The sequence below is a fragment of the Acanthopagrus latus genome, chromosome 24 (genome assembly GCF_904848185.1).
Source record: "Acanthopagrus latus isolate v.2019 chromosome 24, fAcaLat1.1, whole genome shotgun sequence".
Lineage (NCBI taxonomy): Eukaryota > Metazoa > Chordata > Actinopteri > Spariformes > Sparidae > Acanthopagrus > Acanthopagrus latus.
This window is the reverse complement of record NC_051062.1, coordinates 4449484-4464032: the sequence shown is the minus strand read 5'-3', so window position 1 is coordinate 4464032 and position 14549 is coordinate 4449484. Positions and strand designations below refer to the sequence as shown.

Here is a 14549-nt window from a genome sequence, read left to right as displayed (position 1 = left end):
AGTCTGACTAATCGATAGCAGAAACTATGAGCCAACCAACCATAAAATCTACATCAATTCTGGTCATTTAAAGTACAGTGAATATGAAACATAATATGCCACACTGGTTAATGTTCTGCAACATAGATTTTACATGAAGTACTGCATTATTGTGTTCTCCTTATAAAGAAAACCTGTCAGTATTGTTTGGTTGGTTGGCTCAAAGTTTCTGCTATCGAGTCAACGGTACCCATCCAACGGTCTTTCAATGGCATTACAGTCTCAATCAGCACATGTCGGTGGGATACCAGCAGGAATAACAGCAACATAGCATTCCAAGGATGGGTATATACAGCTGAGCAGCAATTGACATACTTTCAGCCACTTTTCGATCTCAGCGTCACTCCATTTTCTTGTGTTGGCTCGACAACAGTCAGTTGTTGTGAGTGGGAGGGGCCAGAAACATGCATTCACCAAATGCAAAATGGACTCCAAAAAAAAAACAAAAAAAACCCAAAACCTTTATCTAAACTAAACGTCAGAAATATATTATCATTATCGAGATCTTTTATCGCCCAGCCCTATGACTCTCTACGAGGTGATCTAACAACATATTGCTTCATGAATTAATCCATAATTAATTCACTGCACATGTGGGCATTATGTGGGCAGCTTGAGAAAATATTCTTTTGTGCAAATCAGTGAAATGTCAGTGTATGGTTAAAATGCTGAAAAGTCTGTGGTTCTTCCACTGTGAAACTGACCACAAACTTTTCCACTTCCCCCTTTCTGTGTTGAATCATCATCAATATAACCACATAACTCTTTGAAATGTAATCTAATTGGACCTTGAGATTCTGATTAATTTTTCAGAAACTTTTAAAGCCCAAATCTCTGAAGGAGGAAGTCACTATAATGACCCCAACCAGAGAGACAAACACCAATTTTACCATGATAAAATACTTACCAAGCAACACCAGTGTTTTCCTCTTGAACGATGGCAGTTTGACCACTTCCTCATATGTTACCAGATCTAGTTGGTCAAACACTGCAGAGCAGAGGAAAAACATTATGTTAGTACGCAATCAGCTGTAAATTGTCTTTCATTCTAGGGTTAGATGCAACATAGAGTATACACTCACTATTTAAAAAGGTTAATATGTGTTAATATTAATAATCTAACTCACTCTCTCTGTGGATTGTGAGGCAAGATAATATACCCTCAGTCACCAGTTTATAAGGTTCACCTTATACAGTCCGATACAACAGTCCTGCAGTAAATGCTACTTGTTGAAGGTTATATTGTTGAGTTTCTTGTTAAGCCTGTTGATTTAACTTAATGGTCATTTTGGAGTTTAGCGTGTGATGGTATTCTCAAGCTTAGACCATCATGGGCATTAAGTTGAATCTTGATCTGTTGAAACAAAAGCTCAACATTACAACAAGAAGGTATGATTTATTTCTTGGCTGATGGATCAAACTTTTAGTTGGAAGTGATAAACTGGAGACTGGGTGTACATACTCCACAATGGTGTGAAAAAAAGCATCTCAATAAATACATGCAAACCTAATAGAGAATCGGAGGGGGCACTAGCAATGCTAATGAGATTAACATTAATTTCAATTCTTGGTCCCTGTGGTTTAAATCAAGCGTACTCAATCACATGGGTTTTCAATATTTAGAGCAGAGTTATTCAAATTATGCCATAATGTACAACAACTGCTCTTTCAAACAAGCACCCAGCAGACTAGAGGAAGGTCAAATACCTTGAGAAAGCATTAAAAATTGCTTATTTGCACTAACCTTGGTCAGACTGAAAAACATAACCAAGCTGAGCTGAGTAGCATCTCATCAATTTGAATTACATTTCTTATAACAAACCAAACAAAGCGGCCGTCATTCAAAAGTCAAGGAGACATTACGAAGAGGACAAGGTTTAAAAGCAGAAAGAGGAGGAAGAAAAACACAGAAGCTGGACGTCAGCTGTCTGGAGTTACTTACATGCAGCCAAGTCATTGGGTAAGAGACAGCATGAAATATGGACAAAGGGTGGGAGCGGAAGGGTTAATAAAAAGACACCATAAAAGAAGACAATTGAACAAAAAAAAAAAAAAACAACATAAAAAATCGTAGACATCAAAAGCTGTTAATTGCAACACTGTTAGTTACTGAGAAACAAGGCGGCATTTGGAGAGGTCTGTCAAAGGGAAAACGCAACACACGTGCAGCAGTTACACAAACCATTACATTACAAAGGTGCAACAATATGATCATTTATCCCACATGACCTTTGAACCTAGGCACTTCAATCCAAACATCTGATTTTCAATGATACAATAATACTCCTGAAACTTTCACCTACTAAGTTAAACTGCATTTTGCACCCTCAATTAGGGTCAATGCGCAGCTAGATGGAGTACTTCCTCATTGCTTTAAGTTGCACTATACTGCCTTAGTGAGCTATCAAATGAGATGCTTGTAGTAGGTTATCCTAGCTCTGTTGCACAATTTGTTGATTTACCTGCATTATGCTTAGCCAGGTACTTGTCTTTGTACTGTTTCTTCTTCTTGCCAAACCAGGTGCAACTGGCCTGCTGTTCCTGTTTGGTCTTCTCCATGGCAATGCACGCTACACGCCTAAAAAGGACATACAGTACATACTGTTAAATTACCTGGTCTTGTCTGTCACTCTGCATTTATGTATGGCTTTAGATTATTATAGATCTCAAGTGCCAAAACTGTTTCCAACATTAAATGTAAAGGTGGGCCGAAAGCGGCGCAGCGCCCCACACTAGGACTCAACCCTGAAGCCGCCGCAGCGAGGACAGGCCCTTCTACACCCGCTCTATCAACCGAGCTAATGGGCACCCCAAAGATTTTTTTTAATCTCACAGTAAATTAAATGGCAAAAGCCATTCATTTCATTTTTAAAAATTACTTTTACATGTGTTTCCCTTGTTAGACACTTTGGGCAGCCCTGTTATAGATACTTAAGACCTGAAGGTATACATACATAAGAATTAATTAAATATTTTTTTCTGGTCACTACTGCACATATAACAGTGGCTTTCAGAAAAAGTGCTGTATAAGCCACACCTGGGCAAAATATTGCCCACGACATCCTCAAAAAAAACAATCTTCAAAAAATCAGTAAGAAGAAGCATGTTCATGAATCTCTGGGCAAATGACTACTCTGAATCTTTGTTGCTGTTTATCTTAATTCCAACAGAGGGCGCCGTCTGCATTTCAATTGGACAAAAGGTGACAAGTTACTCTGGTTGCACTTAGGGTAATGTCCTTGTAGAGATGGAGACATGATTGAACTTAAACAAGTCACGTTAAAAATCATGACTGTCTACTGTCTGCGCCGTGCATTTCAACATCAGACCTGACGCTAGCCTTTGATGTTTTTTCAGAGAGCTGAACATCTCAACTGTTCCTATCAGGCTAAATTATATGGGTAGTTATTGCTTTTCATGTTGTCGTTCATAAATACTGTATCTTACAGTTATAATTCATTCTCATAGGTTAGTTTTCTATGAAACACCAATGTTAACACAGAAAATCAGTTAATGTGGATTTATACTTGAAGTATGAGACCAGATGATTTTGGTCAAAAGTACTTTCACAAAAGTAAGCACTGTGTTCAATGTTTCAATTCAATCGCCCAGTTTGTGGCCCTTCACTTGCATTTTGTAAGTCAGTGTAGCACTCTGGGTCTGTTGTCCTGTCGTGGTATGCTGAGAACACATCTGTCACATCTGACAGAAGAACCAGGTTCAAATCGTGGCTGGAATGACTGGCTTTACAATGCTTAACCTGCCAATATAAAGAGGTCAGAGCATCCAACCGTAGCCACAAGCTTGAGTTTTGATCTTTGCGCACTTTGTCACTTCAGTATCTTAAATATAATATTAATAAGCTGTGTATCGTTGAAACCTACAACTTCATGTCATCCACATATAATGACTCTTGTGAAACAACACCTAGGGTTAGAGGGGTCACTTTTTTTTCCCTATGGTTTAACCATAGAAATTTTCCACAGTACACAGTATTACACAGCTATCAATAATAATAATAATAATAATAATAATAATAATAATAATAATAATAATAATAATAATAATAATATCATCAGTGGCCTTTAATAGGATGAGTATCTTATTTCGTTGAACATACAATGCTTTGTTTTAATTTCCAAAAATATTATGTATGACAGACATGGAACTTGACACTAACTTGAAACACATGTTTGTATCGTCAGTAAAATTCAGTACCATAGTACATAGTGATAAGTAAAGGTGTATGGTAAGATAATTATTAATTTTCACATCACAGCATGAAAAAAAAGGTAAATCAGTGCAACTCTAGGTACACCAAGTTAATGCAGTCAATAAAAGAGCCCTGGTATAAGTACCTTAATGGAGGTTCTAGTGTTGGTGGTGCTGAACTGTATTGTTTAATTGTTGTGTGTTTTACTCACCACTCCTGTAGTTCAGGTGAGGGGATGAGGCCTGCAGTGCCATTCTTGGTGTTCTCCAGCTTTCCCTGCCACCAGTTGTGGTCATCCTTGGAGATGATCTGAATTATGTCACCTACTCTGAAGCGAATGCCTGCCTCCTTACATGGGATGAGGTCGTCTTTGGCCGGGTCATACTCAAACTGAGCACGTACATAAATCTAAAAGGGCAGGACAGTAAGACAAAACAAAATTTTTAGGTGCTGACACAGTGGCAAGGATAGTGTTGCGAAGCTGCCCATATGAGTGGAGACTGGCTGGCTGAAAAATTGACAAGTTAGAAATGCGGCGCTGACGTTTGTCATTAAAAGATAAAAAGACAGCAGAGGGAAAATCAAAGAGCGTAGCGTGTAAGCCAAAGCAGGAAAGGGCACAGACATTTAGATAAATGAACAGCAGGACGAACATGGTCAACCAAAGCGCTCTGCCACATCTCCACCTGTGGCCGTATCGGTTTTATTGGCAGCTAACATCCACTTTTTTTGTGTGTGTTGCCTTTTATGTCCACTGACAAACCAGTTATGAAGATTAAGCCTTGACAGCTAGCATGGGATCTAGACACCACTATGATGAGGAACCGAACTTTGCGATGGGGGTGGAAGAAGTTGGTATCTACTTCTACGAAGGGTCCACTTAGAGACATCTTACCTTGATGGACAATTTGTCCTTGATAGCAGGTCTGGAGATCTATGGGGTTGAGAGCATCACACACACACTTACACATATATCATGCAGTAGAAAACGTTGGGGGGCATCAACAAAGGAGGTGTGCTAAAGGACCCACTACTGGATCTTATATATTCAAGTGTTGGTACTGCATTTTATGTTTGTGTGTGAGACCTTGGAGAATAAGCGCATCATGAAACAAACAAAAATGGCCGACAACAAATGAGTAAGAGGACATAACTAATGCAAATCAGGGTTCCAAACATTTTCAGTCTTAAATTTTGTTACGTTACAGACTTGCATTTCTCATCAAAAAAATCTAGCAAGGAATAGTGCCCATCTTTAAGGCTATATTACAATACACGGACATTTTCTCTAACATCTGCCTTTATTTTTAATTTATTTGAAACAACTGTGTAGGAATCCTTTCCCATGTTCAAGGAAGGCTAAAGCAGTCAAGCATTGAGGCCCGACTTTGGAGAGTGAAACTTGATGGGAGTGGGGAAGGAAGAATGGATAGATGCTTTTAAGTGCATACACAGTCAGTACATACATGCAGATTTGGACTTGATGGGATGAGTGTTAGTTTGTCATCTCAGTAATGCATTGTAAGGCAAATGGAGGCGGACACAATGTAAAGTGAGGAGTGCAGTTAAGGTGTAAAGAACTCGGAAATCTCACCAGGCGGCCTTTTGGCTGGATCGTTGATGGCAGGTCCTGGGTGGGATGACAGAAGATTATGTGTAAGTATTTGATTCACAGGAACCACAAAATATAAACAGGAGACAAAAAATAGCAAAAGAAAGACTATTCTGTGGGGACATTCATAGATAGATAATGACACTGATGCTGGTTCAGATTTAGTGATTTGGTGGTATAAACCTGACACACTGGCTTACCCCAGGAATAACTTAACTTTTATCTGTGTGCTGTGTTTATAAAAAGATGCCATATTAAATGTGTTCCCTTTGGCATTTTTCCCCTGTGTGTTTCATAATGAAAAGCAGAAGCACAAACATACCAGGATGGAGCTAGTGACACTAGCATGACCATTGGCTGGCGACTGCCGGGACAAATCCGGTGACTCTTTCTACAACAGAAAATACAACATAAATTGTTTTTCTTCCTTTTGAAGGTGCAAACATATATGCAAGTGTCTGTGCTGTTTCTTCCATACCTCACAAGACATGGACTGGGATCGGTAACTGGGTACAATCTTGAAGGTGATGCTACCCCTCATCTCCCTCTGCGTGGACAAAAAATAATGAATGTTACGTTGATAGCAAGATCATAAAGAAAGTGATATGGTGAAAGCCCCTTCAGCCCAGTACTAAAGTTACTCACTTTAACTTACTTCAAATCTCTGTTTGCTACTATGCTCTTCATATTTCAGGCAAAGTAAGATGTGTCACTCTTGTGAAATAATACTCTTGTGTATTACTGATATTATATTACCCCACATAAACAAAAACATAAACAAACAGAAAGTAACGTTTAGGGCCAGAAAAGCAACTTACACACTCCAGATTCTGAAAAGTCTGATCTGTGTTACTTACCAGCATCTTTTGGAGCTGTTCTACAGTCTGATTGGCAACACTGATGCCATTAATCTCTCGGATCTCATCTCCTACATGCAGAGTCCCTGAAGCAGAGATATAATGAATTAATAAAGGCTACAAATGAGGCTCTTGGGTGATGAAACATCATGCCTGGCAAAGCAAAGGCCTTGAAAACCCAAGGGGTTACTGAGAAGTCTCCAGGGGGGCCCCGACTACTGTTAAGGAAGAGTTGCATTTAATTCTTCTTTCAATAACTATAAGGTGTGGTCCAGTGAAAAAGAGGAAAACCAAAGACATTATTCAAAATCTCATCAGATGACAACATTATTGGGTAAAAATTTACCAATATATATGCATGCAAGGTTTAATGGTTGCTCTTAATTTTATATGGATGCATACCTTGTCGGTGAATCATTCCACCATGCATGATTCGGGCCACAATGCAGTGGTTGAGCTCATTCATTTTCAGAGTGATGCCCTGAAAGAGAGAATTAGGTTTAATAATATAGTCAAGGAACATATATCCAGAAGCGAACTGGTTGGATGAAAAGACCAAGTTTCAGTTTACACACCATTGGCTCGTCAGTGTTCTTCTGAAACTGCACCAGACGAACCCTGGTGACATTCTCCAGGTCCATGTCTCCGTTGGTGCTGTCTGGGGAGTCTCCGTTTAGGTAAGGTGAAGTGGGTGGGGGGGTCACTCTCAGTGCTTCATCGCTGTAGACCTCGTGGGCCACCACATCGTGGGTCTGCAGCAGAGCCTGGAATGTACACAGAGGGTCATGAATGTTAAAACTAATGGCTCCAACTACACAGCGACCTTTGTATCCCTGTTCTTTCTGTCAGTGGACCCAACTGGAATTAAGCCAGGTAACACAACTATTAATGCCGTACACGCAGACAATATTTACAATATAAGTAAACAATGGTGAGAAGGAAGCTGTGCTGGTGAGAAAAGATACTCCTGTGTCAATGACAATAACAAAACAAACTATCAAACCCAAACAAGCAGAAGGTGCATGTGGTTGTACAGACAGCATCACTTTGTGTATGTGAGTGGATAACTCCAATGTTAGATAGAGTGTGGCTTACACTAATCCTCTTTGGGCACAAATCATGTTACTGACACACACCGAGTTTTTATAAACACATGGACTGGCTGCACTTGACAAATGATCACATCTGTTCATCAGAGCAGCAACACGTTCAGTGATAATGCATGACAGCCTTAGAGAGTTGAAACAGCTGGCACTAGATGCTCATGGTGAACAACTGTTGAAGAAGAAAATGTTTCTATCAGCGAGTCCAGAGTCGGTTTGTCACCGAATACCAACAAACCACTGCATCATAACTACATCTTTAACTGATTGTTGCCTTATAAATGAAGCCTGCACAGGAAAAATGAAAGAATCAGCAAGTGAAACGTGTGTGACTTCATAACCCTTCATAGCAATTCTGCTAGCAACAGAACCACAGCATAAAAAAATCCCCAGCCAGTCAGGTCAGGGGACAAGATGGGCTAATTGGATTAAACCAACCCTAAGGCATGACGGCTTCAGTAAGTGTCCCTGAACCAGCACAGGGAAACACCCCAGCCTCTTCTAATTCAAACTTCCATCATCCTAAATATAGCTGTTTTCTAAGTGACAATAGATCAAAGGAATATTGCAAAACTACTTAACTCGGATTCAAGCCAAGTTTCACCTTCAGCTGCAGTAAGTACGGACTCCAATGATGTCATACCTTCACATGAAATCCAGCACAGACTCAGTTTCCATGTCTGTCAATAATGTCCTCCCAAATTCTCCTTCTCGTCTTAGGTCTGTTTCAGTCCGGGACAGTCTCAGTCTACAGCCTCTGTGTATCCGCACTGAAGCAAGCCTGAAGCCCCTCAGCACATTTTCTCTTCAGCTCTTCCTGCCATACTGCATATACCTCCAGTCCCTGTGTGTGCCTGTCCCCATCCAGGGCTCGCCAAGCTCAGGTGCTAAGCAGCTTTGTGGCCGAGGGAGTTATGTGGATTGAGAAGAACCCTACTTCTGACACATTACATTATAATCTCTGACACCGATAAGCATACCCTATGTGCACACACACAAGATCTGAAGGAAGAATGTGTGTGTGTGGGTGTCTGTGTGTGTTCTTCTGTGTCTGCAATATCCCACCATAAAGTGTGGCTGTGTGAGGATCCTCCTGAGCTCCTTGGCCTCCATGTTCTCAGGATAACATGAGATAGTTTCCAGTACCTGGTCAAGAAAACAAAGAGGTGTGAGTCTTAAGAATTAAAGAAGTCCCAGCAAAAAGTCTGATCCTGGTCTGTTCAATATCGAATGCTTTTGAGGCAACAAAGTCTCATCCCCAGCTCATCAAATACTGACACTCTGGGTTGGCAGCAGACCCGAGCCACTATTACTATTTTCTTAGTTAATTTATTAGTTAGGTGAGAAATGTTAACCAGTGTTTCCCAAAGTCCTCTAATGTCTTGGTTTGTCCAAAACTCAAAGATTAACAGTTGAATGGCATTAAGAAGTTAAAAAAAAAAAAAAACAGAAAACAGAAAACATTCACATTTAAGAAGGTGGAATCAGAGAACTTTAATTGAAAACTGTTTTATTAATCAATCATTGATTATTTGCAGCATACCAAACTGCTTTGCCAAGAAGCTTTTTGAGTAAGCAACACCCATTGTGCAGGCCTTGACGGAGTAATTATGTGCCATAATCACTAGAAAAATCTGCATTTTCAGATGAGATGAGTGGATTAAAAGGCACACAAAGGGGAACATGAAGGCGCAGGTTCCTCACCTCTTTGGCTCTCTGCACTCCATCACTTGGGGGATTTCTGATCTGAGGGGACGACCTTGTGTTGATTTTGTCATAAAGCTGAAATGACACACAACAATATATAATTAGAAAGTTTCAAGGATAGTAAGTGAAAGCAGCATGTTAGAGAAATACCATCTTAAGCTGATCTTATGCTTGACTAGTCATGACACCTACTGGTCACTCTCAGTATTACAGAGGAAGGTGTGTTATTGTGGTTTACTCACATCTAACAGGGTGTGGAGGTGCTGATCTTGAAAGACACTGTGGAGGAAGTCCATGTCTTTCTCGCTGCAGTCCGTCAGCGCATGAATCTCCTCAAGACTGTCCAAAACCTGTGACACTGCCCCTGTACACACACACACGTCAAGGTTATACAAACAAATAGAGCCTCAAGCACAAAGACATACTCACAAGTACACCAAGCAGTCCCTGCAAACACATAACACAAAATGCAAACACTGAACGTGGACAGACTCTTCCACAAACACAAACACAGTTCACATTCTACAAACAGGCAAAAAACAACAAATACCAAAAATAACACCAAATGTAGACAAACAGACGATGTCACGACAGAAAACACACACAAACACTCAAAACTATTTAACCCCAAGTACCTGCTGCATCGCCCACACATGCAGCAAAACCAGAGAAACAGCGGTACATGGCATCAATACAAGATCAGGAGAAAGTCACTTCAGAAAAGTCAGTGTGGATGATGGGTAAGGAGCAATACACCCAAGAAAAATGCAAAAATATGCAGAAGAAAACAAAAGAAACAATTTGCATTTCTTCAAAGGTGTAGAAGGCTACATTTGTCTGAGAACTGATTTATCATGTAATAACATCAAAGTTAAAGAAATATGTGTAGTTTACATAGAAGAATTAAAATATTGCATGTTTAGATAACAGTTTGTTACAGGAGGTTTAAAAGTACTTTCAAACTATACAGATATTTGATACAACTAGCTGATCCTAAATTACCGCAAACTTTATTAGTGGTAGGGGAGGTGATATTACACAACTATGTTTGGAATTTTCCAACGCCTCCACTGCCAAACCAGAGAATGACCTGTATCTCTTACAGATGATTTTATATATATATTTAATGCGTTAAAATTATTCAATACACTTCCATACTTGAAAGTTTTTAACCCTGAACAGACTCCAATTTTTGATATGCCCTTGAATAGGAAAACAAGCACTGCCTTAGTAAATTTAGATTAACAAGACATCTCCAGAAAGAAGCCCTGAAATACCAGATGAAAGATGGTCATGAAGAAAAAAATATCAAAATTACAAACAAAACTATGGGCTAATACTGATCTTTAACTCAGCTACAACTGTGAGGCATGAAAGTGATATAACACTGGAGAAACATGCTATTTAGCTGTTACCATCATTGAGAAAACCTTGGTAAAGGTCTGTTTACATGCATCATGTTACTCCAGTTAAAAATCTCAATTTTATTTCATGTACAGATCAATAATTGGGTGATAAGTAAAATAAATATAAAATGTGTGCAAATACTTCAAGGAAAATGGTGTGATATACAATGTGCTGCATGTAGGACTAAAGATGAGCTTTAACAGGATCCTGATTACGATAGGAAGTTTCACTGTTTATTAGGACACTGAAGCATGTAAGCGTCTATTCTCCACTTCACCTTTACCTTTGTTTTTGTTCAAGCCACAAAGTAACAATCAGGGTTTGCTTAATCTTAATAATTTACAGAGCTCCCTGTGATTGAGGTAAAGACGATGCATGTAGACAGAATATTGTCTTTAAAGGAGGTAGAATTTTAATTGAGGGCACGCCAATAAACCATGTTTCTTTTTCTTAAAGAGAAACAGGAGAGAAGGATGGAGGATTAGACCCCACAATATCCAACATCCAAAAATAAAATGCACATGATGATAATGCCATGATGATATCACACATCAAGTTTCTATGGGTGGGGAGGGGGGATACGTACTTTCAGCAGCTAGCAGTCCTAGGGACAGCACAGCAGAAGAAAAACAACACCAAAGAAAGAGAGGCTGAGATTAGAGGAGGTTTAACAGCAACTATGGCTCACACAATGATAGAGAGGGGAAAGAGAGGTCGACAGCAAAGAGAGAGAGTGGTGGCAGTGTGAGGAAGCGTGAGGGCAGGTAGGGAATAAAGGGAAGCAGAGGAGAAATAAAGGAAAGAGCAGCGACAGAGAGAAAATCAGCAAAAGCAGCCAAGTCTGAATAATCTGCCGAGCTGCTGCCTGCAAGCATCTACCATACAACACAAGTCTATGACCAGGAACATGTCTGGTTTATTTTTGCCATTGTAGACCTTCAGTCACCAGGAAGCATGACTGCAGCAGACTGCCAGCCTCAGCATAAATCTGCAGTGGCGTATATCTGGCTGAAGCAGCTACATATAAATCTGAGCAGATAAACTTAAGGAGCTTAGCCACTGATTAATTGTCATGATCTAACACACTGCTCATTTTCTACTGTTTATGACAGTGACACAAGTGGTTTCAGTTTACTAATAAAGTAATGGCAGGTGTAGCCTGTAGCCTTCCTCTCAAAGGAAGTGAAAGTCCATGGCTGAGACAGGGAAATGAGGCTTGTTGAGCAATATCTGTCTCCATACAAACAGAGGAACTGCTACACAGACAGCTAGAAATCGCATTAAGATACTGGAATAGAAACTGCAAGAAGACAAACTGGGCAAGAAAGTAAACATGTTCTTTGGAACAGATGCATGATGGTACATTTAATCTTTGACCTTACATGACATACTGAGAACCAAATCTGAACCATAACACTTTTTGATTCTAAATGACAGTATTTTATTGTCCTTTAGGTTTTTATTCTCTTACAATTCAGTAGTTTTTTTTTTTACTTCCTTCGGTTGTCTATCATACCTGCATCTTCATTTACCCAATTTCTGTTCAAAAATACATGTGTAAAGAAGCAAACCTACCAAAACCAGCACAGTGCTCTGTTGCATAGGTTACCTGAGGAGGTGGGGTCATCTGAGAAGTCATGTAGCTCCTCTGGGGGGTCTCCATAGTAGGAATTAAACTTGTGGCTGGAAACAGCAGCCAGAACTGCACCCTGGGATACAAAGGATAACACCGCTATTACATAGAGCCTCAACAGAGCCCCATGTTATGTCATGTATATGAATGCTTTGTATATGAAGCAGCAGGATGACAGGCCTGTTAAGAATCTTAGAAAACATAAGCAAGAAATTCTGGTCAGAGGCAGCTGCGTCCTGTGTAGGAGGCGTTACTTCCTCTCAACTCAAGATAGTCACTTTGAAACTGTAGACATTTGTTTAAGCATTAACGCGGTGCTGACCTTCAGCTTCCGCCTGGCATTGAACTTCCTCAGCTGCTCCACTGTTTCAGGCAGGTGAATCTTGTAGGCATACCTGTCCCTCTCCTACACACGCACGCGCGCGCGCGCACACACACACACACACACGCACATACACGTGCATGCACACATGCACACATGCGCACACACACAATTAGAAACCATGAACACACATTATGAGCAGTCACAGAACGGATGTGAAAGCAAAGATGTGGTTCCACACAGAAGGAAGTGCTCTTGTCAGCATTAAATAGGTCAGTGGTTAAAAATTGACAATGAGTAACTGAAGCTAATTTCTTTAAATTGCCAAATATCGACAGTAAACACTAAATGGTTTGCTTTTTGAATTTTAAACCATAAAATGGAAGATCCCAAAAATGCTAAAAAATAATAATGAATTGAAATTGTCAACATCTAGAGTGATGGCTCCTAACCTATATATTGTGTGCATGCGTGTGTGTGTGAACCTGCCTTAAGCCAGGGGTGGTTGAGGGCCTCGTAGACAGTGATTCTCTCAGCAGGGTCCAGCATCAACATGCGTCTCACCAGGTCCTTGGCACTCTCCGAGATGTGGGCCCACTGGCGCGGGTTCATCTAGACAAAGGCACACGCGCACACGCGCACATGCGCACAGACACACACACACACGGGAGAAAACCATACAGGAAGAACATCAGCAACCAAGACCATTTATTATGAATATGTATAACTCTTAGTATATCACCTTCTATAATGTCAGTCAAAGTAAAATTAAGTAGAAGTGTTGGAAGAGCTCAATATATTTTTTTTCAGAGAAACATTTGGGATCTTCCCAGCTTGATGGACTACACTGTAGTGGTAGGCCTGCTATGACTGCATCTGCCATGGATTAGTGCAGCAGGAAATGCATGCTCTCGGTTGAAATCAGAGAAGGTAGCTGACCTTTGTCACAGTACCTCCTGCTGACACTGTCACGCATGTTTATACATTGTAACTAACTGCCGTCTGAAAAGGTAACAAGTTATTACCGTTACCCTTTTAATGCTCTCAACTTTAAATGGGGTAAGAGTAAAAATAGCTCACTACATGTATTAATTAATTAAGGCTATATTAAATTATGTCTGGTTGGTTGACAGACAACAGAAAACGAGAAATAATACATTTCTTGTTCAATAAGTTTGGTCACAATGTTCACTACTGATACCAAAAATGAGAGATACTAATATCTGACCGAATTAGCAATATTTTTTTAAATTTAAACATGATAAAAAACAAATTACAGAGATCAGCCTTGACTCACATTGCAGCACAGTGAGAGCAGAAGGAACCAGCTGTGGTGAAACGATGAACATGTTCAGCGTACACCAAAAGACAATGACGGTTTTTGGGAGATATGCTACTACCTTGTATTTCCCTTTAATGATAGCCTCAAACAAACGCTCTTTGGTGCCGTAGAAAGGAAGGCAGCCAGACAGGAGGATGAAGAGGATGACCCCACATCCCCACACATCCACTGGTTTGCCATATGGCTCCCTCTTGACCACCTCTGGGGCCATGAAGTGGGGAGTACCAACACGACCTGAAGACAGCAGACAGGGAGACAAGTTTAGGAGTGATTAGTGTTAAGCTGAAATGGAAGCATGTTGGAATCTAAAGTGA

The 14549-nt window shown here is 40.2% G+C and overlaps 1 protein-coding gene across 13 annotated transcripts in view; it reads right to left on the bottom strand.

The window, feature by feature from the left end:
- LOC119015035 (peripheral plasma membrane protein CASK-like) overlaps positions 1–14549 on the bottom strand; it is a 47285-nt gene that overhangs the window by 8695 nt on the left and 24041 nt on the right. Inside the window, exons 7-24 of one of the 13 annotated variants that reach the window (XM_037090601.1) lie at positions 14291–14469; positions 13383–13505; positions 12894–12977; positions 12548–12647; positions 11526–11542; positions 9774–9899; positions 9529–9606; positions 8890–8970; positions 7297–7485; positions 7124–7202; positions 6722–6807; positions 6343–6411; positions 6187–6255; positions 5847–5882; positions 5148–5186; positions 4464–4660; positions 2502–2617; positions 947–1012 (exon numbers count right to left, since the gene is read on the bottom strand). In XM_037090601.1, coding sequence (XP_036946496.1) covers positions 947–1012; positions 2502–2617; positions 4464–4660; positions 5148–5186; positions 5847–5882; positions 6187–6255; positions 6343–6411; positions 6722–6807; positions 7124–7202; positions 7297–7485; positions 8890–8970; positions 9529–9606; positions 9774–9899; positions 11526–11542; positions 12548–12647; positions 12894–12977; positions 13383–13505; positions 14291–14469 — 1734 coding nt within the window. Of the gene's footprint in view, positions 1–946; positions 1028–2501; positions 2618–4463; positions 4661–5147; positions 5187–5846; positions 5883–6186; positions 6256–6342; positions 6412–6721; positions 6808–7123; positions 7203–7296; positions 7486–8889; positions 8971–9528; positions 9607–9773; positions 9900–11524; positions 11543–12547; positions 12648–12893; positions 12978–13382; positions 13506–14290; positions 14470–14549 lie in introns of all 13 variants that reach the window. The other 12 variants (XM_037090598.1, XM_037090611.1, XM_037090600.1 and 9 more) reach the window with 12 other exon arrangements.